The sequence below is a fragment of the Nestor notabilis genome, unplaced genomic scaffold, assembly GCF_000696875.1.
Source record: "Nestor notabilis isolate BGI_N333 unplaced genomic scaffold, ASM69687v1 scaffold9821, whole genome shotgun sequence".
In the NCBI taxonomy this organism is placed as follows: Eukaryota; Metazoa; Chordata; class Aves; order Psittaciformes; family Psittacidae; genus Nestor; species Nestor notabilis.
The window spans coordinates 33690-58767 of NW_009915120.1; the positions used below are offsets into that span (position 1 = coordinate 33690).

The window sequence follows — 25078 nt, forward strand, 5'->3', positions numbered from 1 at the left end:
ATGGCATATCATGGTTCTTATGCACTAGCTTGCTGACTCTAGCTTGCTATATTACCTGAGCAAATGGCTTTATTATTTTTTTTTGTCTCCTCTTACATTTAGAAGTTTGGCATGAATTTGGCAGCAGCCATGCTGTGGAGCTGGTTGACTAATAGATCAGATGCCCTTGCGCTGTGTCAGGATCAGTCAACAGATGGAAAGAAGGGATAGGCAGAAATGTGGTAGCTGGTTTTTGTTTGCTACTGCATGTTTGCTAGAGCTCTGTATTTTCACATCATTATTCCTTTTTCAGAATCCACCTTCTAAGAGTTTCACTTCCTGTATATCTCCTCTTCCACCTTATATTGGATGTTATCATACCTTCTGTGCTGATACCGCTGCACTCTAATGTTGCCTATTTAGAGCAGCTAGGAGGAAATCAAAGTTATCTGTGCCACAGTGAGAGGCCAAAATATAGGAAAAAGGTGTTGGCGAGATGTCTAGAGGCTTGTGATCTCTCATGCCTTAGCAAATCTTAAGGATAGACAAATTGGGTTAAATTCTTTCATCGCCACTATCATGATGAACCCTTAAACCCAATACTTATATTGTGAAGAACTATTTTTCTGCCAGTACTAGGATTTATTCTCTTTGATGTCAAGACAAAACTTTCTTCTTTAAGTACTTTCCTTCTCTGCATACGAGATTTTAAAAACACATTGTGTCAAATAAATGTCCAATGGAAATACTTTAAAGGAGCACAAAGCCCAAAGTCCCTGTAAGCTACCTCAAGCCCTGCTTCTTAAATTCAGACATGTTGAGCTGGTGGAAAACGATCTCAGTAATTTCTCTGTATGGCTCAGGGTGGAAACTTGATTTCCTCCCCCTGTTGCTGGCTGCCTCCACCAACCAGAAATTGGCAGTTCTAGAGTGGGGAATCCTTTGAAAACACGTTTATTTGGTCTGCTTGAGTGAGTGTAGCCAGGTGACAAGGACTCCCAACTGGCCAGAGCAGGGGACTGAATGTGATCTTCAAAGCAGATAATGCATATAAGAGAAAAACTTTGAATATCTTTGCAGAGATTCTTGTCTTCCAGCCTGTGCTGGTGCTAAGCAGTTTGGCTGCCCCTTAAATATGAGGGTGATTTCATCTTGATTTCAGTAGGAACTGAGTTTTTCTCATTATCACTGCAAATCAGGCCATGGTTCATGACTTCTTGTGCAAAGGTTTTGACTCAAAAAGACAGAGCAGATAGGTCATATTGATGTGATACGTGACGGATGATGAATAGCAAATGCATTGAAAACTTTTTGGGTTTGAGTTTACAGTCTGCCTTGCAGTTTTATCATTCCACTGCAAGTGTCATTTCAAGTGGAAGATGATCCCTGTCACAAGAACAATTATTCATCAGTGTACATTTCCAGCTCCTTCTGCTCACATTATTCAAATTTTCTTAGATATTGGGTTCCTTTTGGGAACATTGTTGCTGAAGAATTATTTTATGGAGGTTTTACCTGTCAGATTGTGAGGGTGCTTTTAAAAAAATATACATTAAAAGAACCGAATTTTAAATAATGGTATACTCTTGAGGGACTGTGATATTAAAGGGAAAGAAGGCTTTTCCAGGTTCAAAATTCTCCATGCTTGATGCAAATAATACACTGCTAAAGCACAGTCTGAAAGGGAATAGATGTGATGAGGTGTTTGTTGAAGTTTCATGAAGAAAGAGGGTAATTCTAAAAACTCTTCCTTGCAGTGAGTGTTTGTCTTTTCTCAAATATATAAGCTGTTTTTCATATCACTAGAATCATAGTCTTTTTTACCTTTTTTTTCTTTTTGTATTCCTTTTTCTGTCTTAGTTTTTCTCATAGCCTGCATTGAAGGCATTAATTTTGTATGTACATAGAGATAGAGAAATTCTTACCTTTTTAATTAGATTCCCTGTTTTTGATGAAATCAGAAGCAACTGCCTCCTTGTGTACCAGCAGGCAACATTGAACATCTCCTGGTGGTACTGGGAGCCAGATGAGCTCTATCTCCTCCACAGCAGCCTTGTACTTGCCTGGACTGCTGGCTGCATCAGTGGGTCTCTGTGGAGCACCATGGATCTGCTTTTCAGGAAGGAGTCTGTAGACTTGAGTAGGCAGTAGAAGCTCTGGGAAATACCTTCAGAAGCTTTTCTGGAAACCCTGTTAAATAAATGTGGCCTGGTCCCAACTTGCTGTATTTGCTGTCACAGATCTGTGATGTATTTGCATTTCTTACTGGTCAGTATTAACATTGTTATCATATAATACTATAGTAAGCTCTACAATGAAAATAGTGTTTTGAAGCCTGGGATGTGCTTGTGGTTCCTGAATAAATGCTCCCTGTTGCCTCTTGCAAATTCCATACATTAAACATTACATTGGTGGGAATCTACCATGGAAAACAAGATGGGAAATAGATTTTTAGTAGCTCACACTAAACTGAAGGCTAATACTGTTATGTGTATTCCACAGGACTGAGCTCCTGTAAATGTCAAATGAGATAAGACTGATGTAGATGCCTCTTGGGGTAATTAAACACCCTATGTTAATCACAGGGTTATTCTATTATTCTCAGAAAAGTAGTGAATATTGCAATAACCTGGGAACAAAAGGTTTGTATTGAAAGCTATGCCATGGACTTCCTTACAAGCTTGAGCAATTACTAAGGCTCTCATCCAATGCCTCCTGGATTCTTTTCAAGTGACTGCAATGGCTTTGTATCAGGTGTCTAATCTTCATGTGCTTCTATTTCCTTCTTTGTAAATGGGGGTGTTTATAACAACACCTAATTCCCTGAACAACTGGTAGATTCAGTGAACATATCAAGAATGCACTGGGTATGTAGACTATTGAAATGTATCCCACAACACTTCTTTAATTATTTGAAGAGATGTTAACAGAGGATGTTTTTTCTTTATCTCATGTTCCTTGTTATTTTCTTTTCAGAAGTGTTACGTTATATTCTGTATCTTCTGTCCTGCAATAATTTAGATTTTATTAATTTCAGAAAAGTAATTTGTTTCTAAGATAAATAGCCAAGATGGGATATTCAGTTAGTTACTGACTTATGGAGTTCCTGGAAAGCTTTTGTTAAATGCAAGCAGCTCTTAAGTATCCATGGCTCTTTTATTGGCATTGTAGGTGGAGCGTAAATCTAACATAGAGACACACGCAGTGGCTCTACATTGGACAGTTGAGGTCCAGGACCAGGACCATGGGTGTATCTGAATTGCTTCCTCTGTCAGTGGGTCAGGAATCACTGTTGTTGCCTTCACGTGGTGTACTACTGTAAACCAGTACAATTATACCAGTTCCAGTATAAGTGCACTGGGCCTGACTTGCCTCTATGAGCTGTATAAGCATTAGGCTTGTTTGCCTGGGCTTTGTAGCTTTGTACCAGCCTTAGCTGCCCCCTTTTGAAAAAATAGGGTGATATCTGAGCTGATTCTGTTCCTCAGCATCCATTCAGTCTTACTTTTTTCCATTAGCCTGGGTATCACAATACAATTCCTCTCTGATTATGGACTGTAATTTTTCGTATATTGATGGTTTCAGAAGTATTCAGTGTTCATATGCAGATGAATGCTGGGAGTATTTTTAAACACAAGATGAAGTGATAAAGACCCAAGATGTAAATAGCTATGCTATATGCTGTTCTGAGTTTACAAATTGCATCTGGGGCTTTATCTACTGAGGTATCTTCTGTCTCCAATTTAGAAGAAACGGGTCCCAGCCTGGTTCTGAGAGATCAGAAGAGATCAGATGTGTAGTGAAACATAGGCATCTAAAGACGTCAGTTATTTTAGTCTCATTCCAAGTTATAAAGTCTGAATAAATCAGTATTTGTAAATGAAACTGCATTCTTTTGTTTCTTTTGGGTTGTTTATAACACTTAAAATGTTAACTCACATTTTTCTTTCAATACAGAAGGCAGTTGTGGAAATAATTTATTTCTAATCTGAATTACCATTTTGGTCTGAATATATTTGTCCCAGAATGAATGACGTATCTTTTTTTTTTAATTTAATTTTTTTTTTATTTTATTTTTTTATCAGGGAAAGAATTTTTGGGCATGAGATGTAAGAATCACAACCTACCAGCTGCATATTCAAGACATATTGTCAGTTCTCCCCCTAAACACATCAAGGCATATAGGCAATTATTTAATTTAGTCAAAGATAGAAGCTTCTGCTAATATCTGGAATTTATGTTTATTACAGCTGCAGTTTTGCTGGCATATCACACTTCTTGAATACCATGAAAAGTAAAGATCTCAAGGGCATTTTCTTTTCTTCTTCCCATAGTAATAACCCCATCATATTGGTTTCTTTCTTCTGAGTGGCTTCTGAAAGGCTCATAGAAGTTTTAATGATGGGAATTAGACTGTTTCAAAGAAAAACACAGAAACACAGTCCTATCCCATGTGCTGTCCACAGCAGCTTTAGTGTGGCTTTTTCCAGATGGGCCAGGCTTTGGCAGTTTCCAGAAAGGTTCTTCTTGCACTGTCCCACTTCTTGAAAGACACATTAAGTCCCTCTGTCTTGTGAGTAACTGTCAAGATAACCTAATAGTGTTCTCAACCATTGCTTTAGTTTGCTAATTTATGGCTTCTTAGATGTATTCTTTTCATGTTCACATTATTTTTTATTTTTTTTTAAATATCAAACTTCATGTGACACATAATAATTTTGATGTTGTCTGCTTTTATCTGTGTGAGGCTTGCGTTCCATAGGCGTTACTCCACGCTTTAGCTGGCTGGTGGGCAGATGGAAAACTCTTTGGTCTGTTGATGGAGTATGCTCTTTTAGCAGAGCAGAATGCACACTCAAATAAGCAACTCTGAGCTAAGCGTGTCCTGCAGTCTTCAGTTCTTCATCATATTTTTCTAGCTGAAGAATTCTCTCACTGTTTTATGTTAGTCCAGTCAAAAGAGTTCTTGACAGCAAAGGACAAAGGGTATACTCTTGTCGTTACAGACACAATTAATTATTGTTATGTTGCAGTCATCATTTTGATGTGGAATCTCAAAAGCCCTTTTACATCAGTGCCTGTGGCTACACAGTTCCTTGCTTTCCAGGAATCAAAAGATGTTGAAACAGAATGAAAGAAATAATAAAATCTTGTTTTTATTTTTTTTTAAGGCCTGATCAAAAAATAGAAGATACGACAGAAACCAATGCAGAGATTCTTGCTCGTCTCACTTCTGCGGTAAGGTCACTGCATCAAAGTTTGTACTGATCATGTTTGAAATATTGTCATGTTTTGGATCCTTTCAAATTAAAGACTTAGTCTTAGGGAGCAGGTGTTTGTAATGCAAACTACCTTTTTGTATCTGAAAGGAGGAAGCTTTACTGAGTTCTCAGTGTGCAGTTCTAAAGCTATTAAAAGCAATCCAAGCGAGGTGTGTTGCAGCCTGCTCTCTTGTAAACCATGCTATCTGTGGCCCAGGATATACCAGTTTGGAGGATCATCGTGATTTTTCTGCCAGGTAGCTTTCACACAGATCCTGTTGGTCAGCTGAAATCAGTGTGAAGACAATGATGGTGTGAGATAAAAGGAAGAGAAAGGGCCTCAGCAGTGCTGGTGTAGATTATCATATGCTTCTGAGGAGACCCACCCAGGAAGCCTGGATATCTGTCTTCCCAACTCCCAACAATGTTAATCCTCAATGAACTCCATCATAATAAACAACAGCTTATCCTGTCTGTGCTAGAATTTGATGCATCTTGTTTATCTTGTTGTAAGATCCTTGTTCTAAGAAGCAGACACCCATGACTTCAGAAGGATAAGCTAGATTCACTCAATCTAATGTAATCTGTATGATGGCACAGAATGCACCCTCAGCATGTTTGCAGGTGATGTGGAACTGGGGGTAATGGTTGACATACCAGATGGCTGTGCTGCCATTCGGAGGGACCTTGACAGGCTGGAGAGATGGGCCAACAGGAATCTCATTAAGTTCAACAAAGGACAGTGCAATGTCCTGCATCTGGGAGAAATGACCTCCTGCTCCTCATCTGAAAGGAGCTTTGCAGAAAAGGACCTGAGGGTCTTGGTAGACAGCAGGTTGAACATGAGCCAGAAATGTGCCCTTGTGGCAAAGAAAGCCAACTGCCTTCTGGACTGCATTAGTAAGTCCGTTATCCTCAGGCTAAGGGAGGTGGTTGTTGCCCTCTGCTCAGCACTGGTGTGACACACCTGGAGTGCTGGGTCCAGTTCTGAACTCCCAGTACAAGAGACATGTGGAAGTACTGGGTTGTATGCAAATAACCATGAAGATGATTAGGGAAATAGAGTGTCTGACTTGCAAGGACAGGCTGAGAGAACTGGAAGTTAAGAGTGGAGAACAGAAGGCTATGGGAAGATCTTATCAATGTGTATAAATGCCTGATGGAAGGGAATAAAGAACACAGAGCCAGGTCCTTGTTGGTGGCTCTTGTGACAGGACAAGAAAAAATGGCACAAACTGGAATTCAAGAAATTATACTTAAACATAAGGAAAACCTTATTTACTGTGAGAGTGATCAAACAATAGAACAGGTTACCCAGAAACGTAGTGATCTCCCTCCTTGGAAGGGTTCAGAACTCAACTGGACATATTTCTGAGCAACCTTCTCTAGCTGACCTTGCTTTTGAGCAGGGGTTTGGATCAGATGACCTCCAGAGATGCCTTTCTACCTCAACTATTCTATGCACAGCTACAGGCTGGGTGGAGAAGAGATTCAGAGCAGCCCTGCGGAGAAGGACTTGGGGGTGGTGGTTGATGAGAAGCTTGACATGAGCCAGCTTCAATGTGTGCTCACAGCCCAGAAACCAACCGTATCCTGGGCTCATCAAAAGAAGCGTGACCAGCAGGTCAAAGGAGGTGATCCTGCCCCTCTGCTCTGCTCTTGTGGGACCTCTCTTGGAGTATTGTGTCCAGTTCTGGTGTCCTCAACATAAAAAGGACATGGAGCTGTTGGAGCAAGTCCAGAGGAGGGCCACGAGGATGATAAGGGGGCTGGAGCACCTCCCTTATGAAGACAGGCTGAGAAAGTTGGGGCTGTTCAGCCTGGAGAAGAGAAGACTGCGTGGAGACCTCATAGCAGCCTTCCAATATCTGAAGGGGACCTATAAGGATGTTGGGGAGGGACTCTTTGTTAGGGACTGTAGTGGTAGGACAAGGGGTAATGGCTTCAAACTGAAACAGGGGAACTTTATGTTAAATATAAGGAAGAAGTTATTCACAGTGAGGGTGGTGAGGCACTGGAATGGGTTGCCCAAGGAAACTGTGAATGCTCCATCCCTGGTGGTGTTCAAGGCCAGGTTGGACAGAGCCTTGGGCAACATGGTTTAGTGTGAGGTGTCCCTGTCCATGGCAGGGGGGTTGGAAATAGATGATCTTGAGGTCCTTTCCAACCTAAACCATTCTATGATTGTATGGTTCAGAGACACCTAATTCATGGTATCAGCAAAACATGGAATTAGTGCAAGTTCTGTCTTGGGTATGTGAGAAGGTACAGAGATGAAAGTGAACCAAGCGGGGTGAAGTTGTCATGAAAAAGGTGTGAGAATAAAAGCTATTTTAAGTAAAATGAATAAAATACTATCTTGAAACAGCTGAAAAATGGAAGGGAAGGAGAATTTGTGTTATATTTTGTAAAGACAAATGTCTTTACAAAAGACATTTTGTAATGTGTTTGGAAAGCCAGTGGTTTCATACGCTCAACCTTATGCAAAAAGAACTTAAAATGTACAACATTAGAAAATTTTGTGGTTTAAAGTTGGGTTGTTGGGTTTTTTTTTTCTTTTCTCTATATTCAACTTCCTTGTTTTCTGTAGCATTTTTTCCTAACTGAAGATGAAAGGATACCCTCAAAATAGAGGGAAAAAATAGAAAACCATTAACCACTTTTTGCAAAGTTGTATCTTTTCAGAAACTCCCAAAACTACCTACTCTGTAAGTCATTGCCAATATCCCTCAATAGCTTCACCACTCAAAAAAGCCTAATGTTTTTTCATTAGTTAAACCCAGGAAAGCACTTAATAACACAAGGTGATTTTCTGAGTTAAGAACTGGATCTAAGTGTTGATGGATACACTTGAGTAAAAAACATATCCCTAAATATGAGTAATTGACAGTGAGTTTGGAGTGCTTCACATCTAGCTTGTAAGGTCAAACCTTCGAATTACATCCTGAGTGATTCCAGCAGCAGGGCACATGGACAGTTGTCTTGGGGTTTTGTCTTTGTTTTTTAATGAACCATTTTATTGCTGTAGCTAACTAACTGAAGAAAAATTAGGCAGTTGAATCTCTAGATGGCCTGAAACTCATCTATGGCCATGGTGGTGTCACAAAGACTGATCTTTTCTCATGCATTTACTGATTTTCCACAAGAAGTGCAGGGTCTCTATCATGATTTTTCTAGTCTAACCCTGGAGAAAAGACTTAAGACCAGAGCAAAATCCTCCAAATAATCAGATCTGTGTATGAACTTCTCTCTCTCATCTCTCCAGAATATTACTTTCCCTCCATACAGTAGACAGGAATCTAAAGTACTCACTGTGAGTTTATTGAGAGCCTTTATGTGTTATATGTATGAGGGAATTTAACCCCTCAGCTTGCACCACTCAGCAGAGGGCTGGATTCACCAGGATACACATTCTCACTTTTTTTTTTTTTTCTGTCAGCTTCAGAATTTGTATGGAAAAAAGGATCCTGTGAGCAGAGGCTGGAAATCAGAAGTGAAGATATTAGCCTGCAGTGTTCACACTGTCTTGGTTTTTGGCTTACATGTATTTTGTACAGAATCAAGCCAGTCTTCCATGAAGAATTCATAATTCAGAGTCCTGTTCATAATACTTTTCAGACTAGTGTTTGAGAAGTGAATAAAACCTCACCCCAAACCTTATTTCCAGCCCAGCACTAAAGCAGTCAGAGATTAGAGTTGACTTTTTTGCATATTTCTAGGTTTGGATGTTCAAATCCTTGTGGTATTGATAGCACCATTGTATCTTCTACTTTTCTTGTTGCTTTCCTTGTAATGGAATAAAACATTCCATGTCAGGTCAAAAGGATGCTTCTGTGTCAGCTTTTCTTTTTTGGGGACTAAATTCCCAAATTTTCAAACCTAACCTGATTGTGAAGATCCAGCCCAAGCAACACTGGAGCAATCTGTGTGCCTAAAAGAAAAATCACCATTTTAGCATCTGAAAGCACAGGAAAAACTGTAAGCACACATGCACATAAAGTCTAATTATATATTTCTGTAACTCTATAAAATCTATTTCTCTTGCAGAGGGTGGACCTCACCTCACCTAAATATAAGTAGTCATATGGCAGGCTCTACATCTGAGCTAGCTTCCCAGGCATTCTTTACAGGCAGGGAGCTGAAATAGGCACCTTTAGGATGCAGAATAAATAATGCATTTTGAAAGTCTACTTTAGGGAAAAACAGTTATACCTTAAGTTCCATTTGTAAGGTATCCACTTGCTCTGAAGGAGTCATGGAGTGACTAGCACAGACACAGGCATCTGTACAAGTTTGGTGAATTCTTCTCTCCACCCTTTTTTCTTTACTGTAGCCTGGCTTTCTTTGTTGGCCTTCCTTTTATTACTTATTTCCTACTGCTTTTTGTTATGTGGTGATGTTTCTCTTGTTCTTTTCACATTTACTGCACAATTTGTGATTTTATTTATTTAATTTTTTTTAATGATTTGGCCAGTCTACAACTGATTAGTTAGGGAAATGCACTCTTGGTTTTAAACAAAGGTTATAGAGATGTAGAAGATAGCAATAGCTGCATGACTGATACCAAGTCAGAAGGACAGCAGGGAAAAAACTGCAGGTTTCTTTATCATCTTAACTTGTGCCTAATGTATGGAATACACCTCTTTTAGGAGCAGAATCAGATACAAAAGATAAGTAGCTTGTCGGGGGTCTCGCTTTGCTTTATGCTTTATTCTACAATGGAAGAAGGAGAGTCAGCCAAGATAACTGAATGGAGCCTATTGAATTATATGCTCATATCATATGCTCCATTACAATGAGGCACCGACAACACCATTAAACTTAAATTGTAAAGGCAGCTGACATGCAAGCAGTGCAAAGTGCCATTTGAAATATGTTTTCATTGGATAATCTTTTTGATCATGAATTTTTAAGAAAATGTAGTGATTACTCCTGGGTTTAAAGAAACATTCCAGAGCTGTCATGCATCCCATGTCATTTCCCAAAGAGTAGCTTCAGTGTCTTGTCTGCTAAAACCAGAGCACAGTGGGATGGCTATGAGTGTTTGCACTGCAAAGCTCTTAACTTACCTTGTGATGGGACAGAAGAAAATATCAGGATGTTAATGCGGTGAATCTGGGAATTACAGTTTTCTGGTACTTTAAGAGGTCAGCCAATACCACTTTTATTTTGAGTTCATCAAACCATTATTACTTCACATGCAAAAATGTGAATTAGACTCTTTTTTTTCCTTAAATCCCTGCTGTTTAGAGCTTTCTGTTGCAGGATTTGATTTTGAGATTCTGTAAGGCTTACTACTTTGTCTCTAGATCTGAAGTCCTACTTGGCATCTAGAATAGTGTTTAGAATACTGTTTCACAAAAGGCTAGTATCAGCAGAAAAAAGAGAAGGGGAGTAAAGCAGAGGTGGTATGCACTGTCTACTAGATGCACAGCTAAGCCTTCTAGGATAAAATGACCAGATTAATGGATAAAAGAACATTAGTTGTCATTTACTTTTCAAAAATCTCTTCCTCTGTCCTTTGAAGATGAGAAAATTCTCTCTATAAATATGTCATTTGTATTTAATCAAGCAGAAGTATATGTGGGTACCACCCTGTATGCACACTTGCTCTTTCATACTGCAAAAAGAAAACTGACTGAGATGTGGTAATATGCCAACAACATGCTCAAAATGTTCTCTTGCAGACACATAATATTTCTGTAAATACCATGTGGTAAGCAGGCCTTTAATCTGAATCGGTTTTGACGTCTGCAATGCTACTTAAAACAGGATACTATTTAGATAATGTAGCTTTGTAGTGACAAGCTATATGTATAAACCAATTTTTTGTATTTAATATCTCAATGTGGTAGGCATAGCTCCTCTTTGAACTTGTATTTTACTTTGAGTCCACGTTATTATCTTCTATGTGATGTGCAACTATCGATTTTGTCAAACAGGCAGTAACTGAAATCCTATTAGGAAGAAGTATGATAATGTGTAGCATGTGTGCAGTGAGGAATGAATGTTGTACATGGATTTCCATCGGTGTAATGATGCATAGGAATTGCATGTCCAGCAGAGATGTCAAGTGCATTTACGCTAAAGTAGACAAAAGCATATGGATTATGAAATCTAGGGACACGGGAAAATGGTAAGGGATGCTCAGCAGTACCAATTCTTTGTGATTTCAGTGAGTCCTATAAAAGGGAGCTCAGAGTCTCAGGATGAAACCCTCTGATGAAGGAATATTCGCTTAATATTAAAACTAGAGGAGCTTTTTTTCCTCTTGCTTTAACTGAAGGATTTTGCTCAGATTAAGTAATACGCCAGGTGCATTCCTGGCACACAGCAAACAATGAGATATTTTGCATAACATAGAAAAAATACACAAAACCAGCTTTTTTATTGCCTGTGATGTTAGCACTGTCTTTCAAACCTGAAAAGTGCCACCTAATAAGCAAAAGTAATACTGCAGATATAACCACAGGATGCTACAATGCTGCTGCTGCTTCTGAGAAGATGGGCTTTTCTTTATAGTCACTGGAAGATTTGCATTTTTCAGTTGTTTGATTGGGTTAGTTGGTATGTTTACAACTGTTGTAGATTGTAGTGTTTCCTAAGGCTAATATTGAGATAATGTATTTATTAAATGCTAAAAGATAAAGTTGAGGCATCAGTGCACTGTTTCTTACTGTCATAACCTGTGAGAATAGACCGGGATCAGGACATTGACATTGCTGAGTTTAATGAATGCAGAGGATCTGATCAGTCCCAAAAAGTCCTGGTAGCCATGAAAAGTCATGGTACTGTTATTCAGAAACAACTTGGGCTTTTATTGAAAATCCCACTCTAACTCTGGATAGCTTGTCTGTGTTATTACTAGTGTATATTAATTGCTGCAAGCCGGCAAGCAAGCAGGCACACACGTTATTTTTCCACAGAACTGTTCTTTCCCATCTTACTTGCAGTTTATGCTTACATTAGCCATGATTAACAGTTCTCCCGACATGGGAATGAGTGTACAGGAAGGAAGGAAGGGAAGGTAATACAGCCAGCTTGCACAATCATGCTGGAAACAGGACGACATTTAAGAAAACTGTGGCACTGCCTTCATTTTCCTGCTTGGAGTGGCAGAAAACTCTGTCCCGCTCAGTGGGGGCAGCATCAAGGAGTAGAAAAGATCCTTGTACCTTGCAAGGACAGCAAAAAAAATCTCCTTGGTCCTTTGCCACAAGGGAAAGAAGGATGCAAGGAGAGGAAGGATGTGGCCTCTGGTGTGACTGCCTTCTGCCACATGTAGAGAGTACTGCTGCATGGCTGCTGAGTGTCTGACCAGTGGATAATGGAGTTACCATTGTAGTGAGATGTGCTGGCTGATTTTGTTTGTCTTTCTGCTCAGACCAATATAATACTAACCATCATTGTTTCACATTTTCAAACTTTTCTTCAGAGTCATGAGAGTGAGATGTTAACAGTTGTTAGTAATTGTATTACTCTGGGGATCCTCCATGGGCTTTGTGCCTTATTGTGACCATACCACATGTCTTATGAATGATGTTTTGAATCTCACATGCTCTCAGAAACTCAGAAACTCCCACTGTAAAGCAGCCTTGAGCTTTGCATAGATCTGTTAGACAAGATGGCTAGTATGCACTACAGGAAACTGTACAGAGAAGTAAAATAGAAAAATAGTTGGAATCTCCCATATTTGTTGTCAATACTAAAGACAGGATGAGTTAGGAAAATAAGGGAAATTGAAAGGAGCTGTGAGTTGTATGAAAGGGTCTCAGCATGCATGGGGCAGAGGAAGGGAAGAACTGAGGTTTATGCAGGAAAGTGTCCAGGGTGCTGTAGGTCAAGTGCAGAGCACTTGAAGCAGCTGCAATGGGACAGGCGATGGCAGTGAGGAAGTACAAAGCATAAAAGTAATGCTTAATACAGAATTTTACTGATAGAAAAAAGAACAGACCTATGGAGAGGAGTGTGTGTAGCATTGAGCTGGCTATAGGTGATCATGCAGAGATTATAGGGAAAATAGGAACGCAGAGACAAGAGATTGAGGAAGGGAGCTGGCTAGCATGGCAGGGGCATTTCATCTCAGGCTAGTGAAATAGCCTGTAAATGTGGAAATCAGATAGCTTTTACTTCTTCTTGTTCATCTCAAGATAAATTTTCATCCTGAAATGCTCAGCCATGCTATTAGGAGAGGTTGTTTCCTCCTGAAAGCTCCAAAAAGCGCATGTCAGTTATAGATGTGAAGCTCAGCCAGAACTCTCTTATCCTGTAGTCACACAATAAATCCAGCATTATAGTGTGCTTAGCAGAGGCAAACCAAACATTTAACAAGGAAAGGAAGATGCTTCAAATGTGTGCTTGTGAAAGAGATATGCTGTACAAATAAGTTACAGGTTGGGCTACTGAATTGCCCACTCTCTAATGTAAAGGGAATTCAAGGAATGTGTAGTATTTACATGAAAGTTAAGTTGTCATAGAATTCCTAGCTGAAAAGGAGATAGACTTGCCAGGAAAAGTGACTGTAGTTTCAAAACCAAGTACCTGCATAATTCCATGTGCAGTTGACTGCTCCAAAGGATTGACAGCCATTATCTCACCAGTGTTGCATTTTGTTTCATTTGACTGTGCTATTAACTATAACCATCCTTTCCTTTCCTGGTATTTTAGGTGCAGAGAGAACTGGCTGCTGTCATTGCCTTGAAAGCAAGGAAGTCAGGTGAGTCAGGCTGGACTTTAGAGGGAGTTTTGTAATACTGTTCTCTTTTGTCATTTATTAAAGTATTTGAATTGTCATTGTTGCCTTATTAACATGTGGAAGCAAAGAGAGCAGACCTTGTTCCTCTCTCCTTGAAGAATCTGTGTATACAGCACAATGCAATTACCATCAAGCTTTGCTTCCTCTACCTCATCACATCTAATGAACTAGCTGATCAAATCGGAGCATTACAGTTGATTGTGAACTTGGGTCTCTTTCTTGCCAAATCACTATTTTCTCTGGACTTGCACTTTGTAAAAGAAGGTTGTCTGACTTACATTTAAGACAAGTAAGTTGATAATTTTCCATGTTTTCTTTTATGGCCCAATATCTGGTGCCATCTTCACTGTGTTTTACCTCTCCAGTCAGCAGAACAACAGCAAAAGGACAACTTCGTATATAAAGGTGTTCTTTCCTGAGGACTTGTCCATTTATCTGTATTGCTGTTGAGAGAAGTCTCTGTTATCATTGCAGTAAAAGGGGAAAGGCAAATGGATGATTGAAAATCTTTGGCAGTACAAGCATTTACAGTAAATGCTGGTGATACAGTGCAAAGGCATTGAAATATGTGGTCTTCTTGATTCCATCAGGGTTTGGTAGCACAGCCATTTTCAGAAGGTATTGGCATAAAGCAAGAGACCTGTGTTTTCCAGGCACTGCAAGGAAACTAACAAGACCTACTTGTGCTGAACTGAGTCTGTACAGGGTTAACTCTCTGGTGTCTTCATGTACAGTGCAGTTAATCTGCAGCAAGGTCAAACAGCATATGGTGAAGTGAGAATTGAATGTATTTCCGGAGTAAAAAAGAGGTGGAGCTGCCTGAAATTATTGGCATGTTCCAAAGCCGTTGAGGCCTTTGGGAGCATTTTCACTGACCATCTCTTTTTATCTTTGGAGATTTTGCTAGAAATTGAGATCACAGATCTTTCACTTTTTGAGCTATTTTCTGACCTGTTAATAGCATTGTGTCATAATATCTGTAGCTGTCTATCTGTGGCTTAAATGTACAGCACAAAAGTTATTGCACACAACACGCACAGTGCATATAACATGATATCTTAAACTGGAGGTACCAAAAAGATGTGGCTGCCATATCTGCAAATATTTCCCTGTGAAAATGTAACTATTACAAAACTACTCTAGACACAGTTTGATGTATTTTTGTCTGCAAATAGATGTACCCTTAGGTCATATCCACAGTCATCTGTAAATGTAAATCTGCAGAAAGTAGACAAAAATCTAAGTGTGAATTCAGATCTAAATTGCTTCTGTGTAATAGATTTGCTTCTGAAACTGCTATTGTATACGATGTTAAAACCCCTCAGCTGCTTGTCCTTACCTGGTATAATCCCTGTCCCACCTGAATTATAATGGGTGAACATGGAAATGCTTCTGCCCTGGTTCAGTGCAGGCAGTTTTAAGGAAGGGCTCAAGGTAACCTTTTGTTTTGCTGTAAAATAAGAGTATGGTGCTGGGTACCTTTTTACTTAGTGCTTATACAGTTCTAGGAAATTTTCTTCCCTGCTTCTTGTCAGTTGTGTGGCAAATACTACTACTGCTACTGGCAATAAATAAAAACTCCATTCTCCAAAAGAATTGATTTTAACCTGAATTAGCTTCTCATTTCCTTTCAGTGGATGGCTACATAAATGGTTGTGTCAGTAGAAAATGAGGTGGAGGCTGGATTAGGAATAAGCTGCAGGAGATGAAAATGGAAAGAAGGATAGCTCTTGGAGCCTACTTTATACTAGTGTAATTGCAACCCACACTAAGCAGGTAGAAAGTTAAAAATCAGATTTTAGTTAAAAATCACAGCCTTAAATAAACAAAGCTCCGTATAGAGCTTTGAAGTGCTGACCAGACTTTCCTAATGCATTAATGTAAACACTGAAAATATCAGTTTAGATCTGAACAAAAGATATCTCTTTAGTCAGTTTAACTAGTGCATGCTTGTTGTTGAAATTTGCATTTCTTTATGCCTCATCTTGGATGACTGTAAAAAGTGGCTACATGATCAGGCAAAACTGTAAGGTCTAATTTAAGTTAATGCCTTTACTACAGTAGGAGCAGAGTAAATTATGGTGGTTGATTATTCCTTTTTGTTTTATTGCTGATGGTAAATTCACAGTGTAGCAGTTACTGTTAGCAATCAAGCTATGGTGCTGTGCCTGGTGAGGAGAGGCATACTTCAGACAAAGTACTTCTGGAGCTAAAAGCCACAGTATCTTTCGAAGGTACTGTTCTTCTAACCCTCTCCAAGACTCCATATAATTCCAGGAAATAAACCAACAAAGATCAGACAAAGAGTTTATTTTGGCCTGAAAAGAGTGGAACATTGGGCCAGCTGCCCTGGGTGGCTTCCAGGCTGGTGGGAACAGCGTGGGTGCCTGGCTCATTTGCCCTGCTATACATGAGAGGGGAGTGCAGGTGATAGGTATGGGCCTAACCTGCTGTCTGGAATCTGCCTGCGGTGGGTAATCGGTTCATTAACTGAAAGCTTTCCTGGAGATCACCAGCCTGAAAACCAAAGCTGTTGTGTAGAACTTCCTGCACTGTTCTTGATTATTTGGTGGTTTTTAAATTACAGTGTTGCAAAGTATTTCCTCTAGATAGCTGGTTAGCACTACCAGTAAGAGCAAAATGAGAGTATTTTTGTTCAATCTGAAGACTGTATAACATGTTCCTGAATTACTTTAATGTCTGGATATATCTCTGCCCTTAGAGATGCACTTCACAGTCATTTAATTGTACTAGAAAAACTGGCTGATTAAAGCTTTCATATTACTTGTCTAGGACTGTTGTAGTAACCACTGGGTTATATTGCATGGAAAGGGCTATAGGAGCACATAAACACCATAGCTCCCTTGGCAAGAGGGGAAGAGGCTCTAGCTAGGAAGGTCTGCTACGCTTGGAGGGGGGGAAACATTGCCTTTTGTTACCTGGGTGAAACAGTTTAGTTTTGTTTAAATGAAGCCTGCTACACTAGGTAGCAGTATATATATATGTATGTAAGAAGTAGTAATTACAACTATTTCAGTTCTTGGGCCAGAGTTGCTGTTAAAGAGATTTAGACACTGTATCTACTGACAAAATGCTTTGAAAACCAAGGCAGAGACCTGAGCCTGCTGTGGGGTAGGGCAGAGTATCAAATTCTTGCGCAGGATCTGACTTGATGGAGAACATCAGCTACCAGAAGATAAAAAGCCCGTAGGGTGTGTGGGAGAATGCCTTTCCCCGAGAGGTGTTCTTCTGTTTTTACTCTGGGGTGGAAGAATAGGAGAAACACATAAAACTGACAGGTGGCTGAAGGAGAAATGCAGAACCTGAAAAATGAAAAACTTCTGCACTGTGGTAAAAAGCTTTGTTTTCATATTTCAGATGTGTACTGCAAGTATACCACTCTGATAGGTAGGCATAAGCTGATAGAGAGGTACTTGAGAGCCCTCATGTGAGGTTTCTTTGCAGATAAAACTGCAAAAAAAGTTTGAAATTAATGTCTGTAATCCTGAAGCTTCAATGGACCTCAGTAACACTGTTGACTAGAAAGCACATTTATATTTCATTAGAACAAAGCTCTCATTAAAAAGGTGACCTAGGAGAGAGAAATGACCTTATGCACTTCTGTGTGGCTTATAAAAGTGCATTAAAAATGTTGTTACTTAACCTTAGGAATAAATAGATTAAATATTGTCTTCCTTGGTTTGGTAAAAGGTCTTTGGGAAGCAAGTAACTGGAGCAGAAGAGAACTTTGCTTATAATTGTAGGCACTTGGCATTAGAATTGTGTTTGTTTATACCTTGCTGGCTTCTGATGGCTTCCGCAAATGTGCTGAAATGTAAGAGAAATGCAGCCTCTCCTCTGAAGGTTTACAAGGTTTGGCATTTATCTCAATTGCTTGTCATGGCTCATGGCATGTTTCTCATATATTAGAGATGGTTGCTAAAACAAAGATAAAAAGCAGCAAATATCCAAAAGCTGGAGGCTTTAGCTGGTGGCGTAGCTATGCAGATACAGCTGAACTGATCTGTCAGGTAGATGCTCTGAAGTGGTGTTAACCCTGCTCTCTCTCCCCCCCACTGCCTCCCCCAACCAAACACTTTGTGTGAACCTAGCTACACCCAATGGCATCAGCCATTAACTTTATATCTCAAGGAATTTCTATAACTTTATCTGTGCAAAGGGCCATTGTAAGAGCATTGCTCTGGTCCTTGTGTTTCTGAGTACAGGGCCTAATTAAGATAACAGCTGGCAGATATCAATGAGGTAGGAATAGGGTGACTGCAGCTTCTCCCCAGGCATTGCAGGAGCAGCAGCAGGTCTGTGGGTGCTTTTCCCTCCCCCTGTGAAGGGCAGGGCAGCCACAAAAGCCCTAGCACTAGTTTGTGGTTTTGCTCCCTCTTAAGAATGATATTCAGGTTTCTACAATGTAGTTAGATACTTTTTAGTCAGGCCATTCTTAAATTGACAAGCTGTATAGATTTTTTTTTTAATGGTCATTTACATTTTATTTATAATAATATGACCTCTGTAACGTATTTACTTTATATTTGAGACCTTCTGGATTACCTCCACTCTATTCTGACATCTATGTATGCATATCCACCCTTCCCCTCTTCCTTTGTATTGCTTCTGTCAGGACCTAACTGCCTATGTGATTTGCTTAGTATTTTTATTTCAGACGATTCAATATGGAACAGTCACTGGGGCTTGCACTTTGCTGACATGAATGAAAAGCAAGCTGTGAACAGCTATTCCTTTCCCCAGCCACTGCGCCACCTCTACAGCACTGCTGTCAGAGCTGATTGCATGACTCAACTTGAACACACTCCAGGCAATGTCAGCCCGGTTAAAAACATGAGAACAGCCAGGCTGTGTCAGGTTAAAAGTACATCCAGCTACAATCCAACTATGAGTGATGAGTACGGGATGCTTAGAGTAGAGAAACAGAGCAAGTACAAACAGTCCTTCTGATGTGCGTACTCAGCATCTACCAGTTTGTGCTAGAGGGATTTTGCTGTACCTACACTGGACCTTTTCTCCATTAATTTATTGAATTGCTTCCTGCATTATATTGAATTATTGCCTGCATATAATCCTGACCTTCATCATTTCTTGTGGAGGCAAGTCCCACAATTCATGTGTGTGGTATGTGAAAGCATGTTTTTTGTTTGTTTTAAACACATTCCCCATGACCCACATTCTGTTGTGATATAGCTCTCTGGTGATGTAAAATGGAGAATAATCCATGCCCAGTTCAACATCATACTATTCTGGATTTTGTGCAGCTCTGTCACACCCCTGTGAGTTGTTTCATTTCCAGGCTAAATCACTACTCATTCATCATGCCAATTCTATTCCATTAAATCTGATCATCTTTGCCACATCTATTATTTTTGAGATTGGGTAGCAGCATGTGCTGGACTCGGCACAAAATGAGGGTGGCAGCTTCTTATCAGGGTGGGGAGGTGGAGGGATGTGGGAAGGAGTACAGTAAGACCCTTTTGGCAGCATTAAGCTGTTTTATCAGCTCAGTTAGCTCAGGAAACTTCATCTTTACCATTCAGCCCTTTTCCTCAAGTAGCACAAATCCTTGTGAGACTTCTTGATAATTTTGCTCCACAATAACTAGCAAAAACTTTGTCATTTGGTGTAATATGAATGTCCTATGTTATGTTGTTAGTTTTATTTACTTGTAGAGCAGAGTTGTTACATAGACAATGGAAATCATTAGGAATTTGAATTAGATTTGTATACATAGTTGAAAAATGATCAAAGGTCATTCTAGAATGGAGCAGTTCAATGTTGTGTTTAAATCTCAAACATATTAAGTACCCTTTGAATGTACAGGTTTTGTAACCAAGCAGATATATCTCTGGTGAAAAATGTGCATGGTTTGTTATCACTTATTTTATGCCACTGAAAAAGGGCATAGAGAGGAATGGAAAAAACTTGCTCCTGTTTACAGGAGTGGCAGTCATGTGCAAGAGAGGTGTGCATTTTCCTTTGTGGAAAAATTGAAAGTTTGAAGGGCGGGAGAAGGTTAATATCAGTAGGATCTTACTGCTTTTCTATGTCCCCTGATGTCTCTTGTCAATAGGTTTATTTGCTTGACTTAAATAAGACCTTATTTCATTATAGCTTTCAATTCCTCCAAGCACTTCTTTAAAGCAACTTAGCAGAAGGTATGGAAAAAAAGTTCTTCTGCAGATGTTACTCATAGCATTCATCCTGGGGAAATAATCACTCAAAGTAAAGGTGCAGGAGTGATAGGTAGGATGTAGGTAGTAGTGGTATGATGATGGTAGGTAGGTCTCAGTAGCTTTATCTTTACTTTTTTTTGCACATTGAAATGTAGTTCAAAATTAAAGTTGCACCCGAAAACATAGCTAGAAATATTTTTAAGTTACATTGTGCCTTAAGGATTTCATGCCTTGAAGTAAGGGAGGTGCTCGTACTGGCTTCTTTAAGAGATACTTTTTAAACATTTTATGCCTTATTGAAAGGAATGCCCACCCCTAAGGACCAATGTCTTGCTGCCTCCCATGAGATTCTTCCATTACTCCTGAGATGAGGCATACCAGGAAACTAGCAGCACTTCAAAAGGACAGGATCAGACTGCTTCTAGCTCTGGGGAATGGTGATCATTGTGTTGGCCAGTAAGGAATACTGTGTGACACACACACACAGAGTTCTGCTGGTCCATGACTGAATCAGCAACCGCCTGTTTTGTGTCCCCTCTGAGCAATGCTGAGATTGGGAAGTGCCCTGGACAACATCAGTGAACAGACTACACAGTTGTGCTCACCAGCTTTTGTGTATTCAACAGCTGATGTAAAGCAGAATGGACTCTGAGTCTTGGAAAAAGCAGGAAAATAGCTCCCAAGAGCTCTCTGGTGACAATTACACTGAAAGGGATTATGGCAGCGTAAAGTCTGTTTTTTGCAGCTGTTGCAGAACTTCAGGCATAGTTCTTCCTGTGTAATCTATAAGGCACAAGCACAGAAGAAATGAGCCATGCAGAATAGCTGTGTAGGTGACTGATATTTTGCACGAAAAGAGATTGCTCAGTAAGGTTGGAAAGACAGCAACTGTACAAAAAAAAATCCCCAATGCCCAGGTGAATGTTTTTTTTCCAGTGCTTTGGGAGGGACATTTACAGAAAGTTCACAGAATTTATTTGTTCAGAGTCCTCTTTGTTTCCTGCTCCTTTCCTGGCCGTGCCCAGAGGATGTTTCCATGGAGTAGAGAGTGATCTTTCACTTTGCATGAACCTGCTCAGTGGCTGTCTGTACCTCTTTCTTTGATTAGTTCCCAGCGATCATGCTCTTTGTGCCTGCTGATCAGGTGAGGGGCTCTTCTCCACCTTCCCATCATCGTGTTTCAGGCAACACTGCTATAGATACATTCACTGCCACTTGATTTATTTTTTTTAAATTTCAAATACCATGTACATGAGAATGAATATCTCAAAGCACTAGTTAACAGTTAAAGTTTACTGCATTCAACCATCAAATGGTTTTCCTTGAGCTGCTATGGCTACAAAGAACATTGTTTTTTTCTGTTCCTGTAGTAATCCTACAGTGTCTGCAACTTGTTTTCCACTTCTTTCTACATGATAAAAGATTATATGAGTTTGTATGTTCATAAAGTGGGTGTAAAATGTGGCTTTTCCTTTGTGCGCATCACAAGGTGCCAGGCATTAAAAACCAAACCTCCCCCGGCCACATGAATCGACAGTAGTTGATTATCTATTAAAAAAAGCTTCCCTTGTTTAGCCAGAGGTGTTTTACAAAATATGTTCTTCTAATGTACCATCACCTTGAATGAAATACGGGCCTTCAAACCCCGATGGAAGGCGCCAGTTCTGACAAGGAAAATAAACAGAACTTCCTAACAAAGCCAGTTGAAGGATAAAGTGAAAAGAATAGCAGCAGAAGCTCCTGACCATAATCTGAGTTGTGAAATATTGGTAGCTTTACTTGGTACACTCATTTTTTAATTTACAATGGCTATATAATGTAGGCAGGCCTGAGTTTCGTTTAAACTGAGGTTTGTCCTTCCTCTGATAATTCAGATGCAGTGGAAAGGAACTGCTCCTTAATGGTGTGTGGGTCGGCAAGACCAAATCTACGTCTGTCAGCCTCCTTTCTTACCACACTGACTCTGCTCCGTTGAGATTGCAGATTCCTACCCTTGCTGTTATCTGTTCCTTTTGATAAACTGCAATGAGAGGAAATGTTTTTGCATCATTTTTGGGAGTCCTGTTTCCTATTTGAGATCTGAGAAATGGCTTGGAGCACTAGGACCCTTGGGAACTTATTTTTCTGTGTGGAAACTAGACCAGCATAATGAGTACCCTCTGTGCAAATTCAATATTAGTTCTACACCTAAGGTCAAGCAGAAGTTAATGACCATTTTTTACATACAGAAATCACTTACGAAGCCAACATTGTATTTCATGCTTTTGTCATTTTAAAATGAAGTGAAATGTTAAGGTAATTTATATTAAATTGATTTAAACTACAAAGCATAAATATCATGAATCCCAGATTCATGTTTGAGTGAAAATGGCATCATTGTCACTTGCGCAATAGTTCATTCCCCAGTTTACAAGCACCTTTATTCCATCCCCTACTTGCTGTGCTTTTGTAGATACAGAGGTGCTGAACAATGTTGTAAGCGGGAGACTGTCTTTAATAATTTTTGCATTTTCTTTGTTTCTTTAATTAGCTGATTTACTCAGCTGATTGCACAGCTGTCTGGGCAACACCCCCCAAGGGGTCTGCCAACTGTTTCAGAGATATGTGGTGCACTCAGTGAAGGGAAGTCTGTACAGTAATTTGCATATATATATGCAGAAATAGTGGGAAGGAATGAGAAAGCTCAAAGGCAATTTTTGTATTTCTAATAAAAGGAAACATGTTAAGGATGAGCTTAAAAAGCGTTTTCAGTAATTTCTGGGAAAAGATTACAGTTTTGTGGTAAATAAGGAACTAGTTCTCAGTTGGAGGGTTTTATTCTTGGGATTATCACTGTCACTTATAATGAGGTTTTGGGGATTCAGAGATATTCAGTGCTGGTTGATTTTCCCCCTTTAATTTGGAAATAGGACTTGGAAAACACAAGAGTACGCATGAAGACCTGGTCTGGCTTAAAATGGTCCCCAGACCTGAGGCTGGTAAAGCCAACTTGTACTTGCCTTACATAGCATGGAGGGTCTGGCTTTAGTTTCCCCAGTGGTATCAGTATGAGCTATTACATTTTTTCCCACTCTCATAAATTAATAAGCATCATCAAACATTATAACGCTGCCAAACAGCTCAGACCTGTCATAGTAACCACCATCTCTAGAGCTCACTGTATAACCTTCACAAAGAAAGACAGGATACTACAAGCACCGTTGCTCAAAATAACAATAAAGTTTTCAAAAATGATGAAATTAGCTTAGAATTATGTGATTTTAAAAAAATTATTTTCTGCTGTTTGTTTCTGAAAAACTTCATGCTAGCAACTTCCTTTGAAAAAAAAAAACAAAACAAAACAAAAAAACAGAAAAGACACGTGCCTCTCAAAAAATTTGGGATATAAGAAGAATGCTAGAAGTTGTGAGTTTCCCAGCAGCTGACAATAAATCAACTGGTGCAGGCTGTTGGCAATTCAGAGCATTGGAACCTTCCCCTGAGGAATATTCTTGCAAATTCCTGAGGTCTTTTCAACAGTGATGGTTTGACAGGGACAGGAAAACAGGCTATAACCATCCAGCAGGGATGAGATACTGAAAATCTGTTGGCTTGTCAAATAAACAAAGTTCTTCTGTTCAGAAGTAGGCCTCTTTACTACTTCCAAGGTGGTATGCGTCCGCTATCTGTAGAGGGCATATGGGTGCCTCTTGCTTACTGGCTAGAAAAAAAGAAGATGCACACATGAATTTTAATCACACAGTACTGAAAGGATTGAAATCTTTCTAAGGACAGAGTAGTTTGATGTTCTAGGATGTTAGCAGGTTAAAGAACAACACTAAATAATTAATGAACATCCTCCTTTGAAATGAAGGAGCATTGAGGAGAACGTGAGGGACTTAGCCTAAGGGCTGATGGAGCTTTGTACAGCAAGAGGAGCTGCCTCTGGAGCAGCTGTGGGGACAGTGAACCCCTCATCCAGCCCGTGCACAGGCTGTGCAGGTAAGCCCAGCAGTGCTTGTGCAGCTGGGATCCCACATGCCCTGGCTGCTCCCAAGGCTATGCCTGAGGGTTTGCAACATTCGAAGCAAGCTCAGTCTTGGGAGCAGCCTAGGGCAGTGCAGAGGTAAACTGCTTGTCTGCCAAGGGCGATGTTTATGGGCAGGAGCCCCCAAAAGGCAGGCAACCCTGGTCGACAGTTGGACTTCAAAGCAAGCTCAAGAGCTGAAGCTGTATGGCACAAGGAGTCTGTCAGCAATGCCAGCTTGCAGGGCGCCCTGTCCCCTCCCCTGCCCTGCCTGCTGCCTGGGGCTCTGTTTTCAACCAGGTCAACAAACTGAGAAAGGTTAAAAGTAATCCTGTGCCAATCCACAAACCCCAGATGCTTTACGATAGTACAGAGAGGGTATAGTAAGTACAGGAGGTGTGGTGCAGTCAGCAGTGATGGGAAGCTAAGTTGGCTTTCTGTCCTTGGGATGACTATAGAGACCTTATCACCATGTTCCAGTATTTAGAGGGTGGTTACAAAGAAGATGGAGACTCCCTTTTTACAAGGAGTCACATGGAAAAGATGAGGGGTAATGGGCATAAGTTACTCCTGGGGAGGTTCTGGTTGGACACTAGAGGAAAATTATTCACAGTGAGAAAAATCAGCCATTGCAATAATCTCCCCAGGGAACTGGTGGACTCCCCAGTCTTGGACACTGGGCAGAGTGCTGGGACATCTAGTCTTGGTCATGCTTTGCCTAAAGCTGGACCAGATGGTACTTAAGATCCCTTCTAACCTGGTATTCTCTTGTTCAGCCAGTGAGTTGCCTGTTGGATGGACAGATGTCCCTGCCTGCTGTTCAGCAGCAAAATGGTTAACTGCGATAGCAGTCCTCTCTTAAGAAATTAAGTAATTA

At 40.1% G+C, this 25078-nt stretch overlaps 1 protein-coding gene across 1 annotated transcript in view; it reads left to right on the forward strand.

Moving 5' to 3' along the window:
• LOC104413064 (rap guanine nucleotide exchange factor 5-like) overlaps window positions 1-25078 on the forward strand; it is a gene marked incomplete at both ends in the record, with an annotated part of 33708 nt that overhangs the window by 3033 nt on the left and 5597 nt on the right. The window contains 2 exons of the mRNA XM_010023969.1: window positions 5151-5217; window positions 13908-13956. Of these exons, the coding sequence (XP_010022271.1) occupies window positions 5151-5217; window positions 13908-13956 (116 nt within the window). The remainder of the gene's footprint in view (window positions 1-5150; window positions 5218-13907; window positions 13957-25078) is intronic.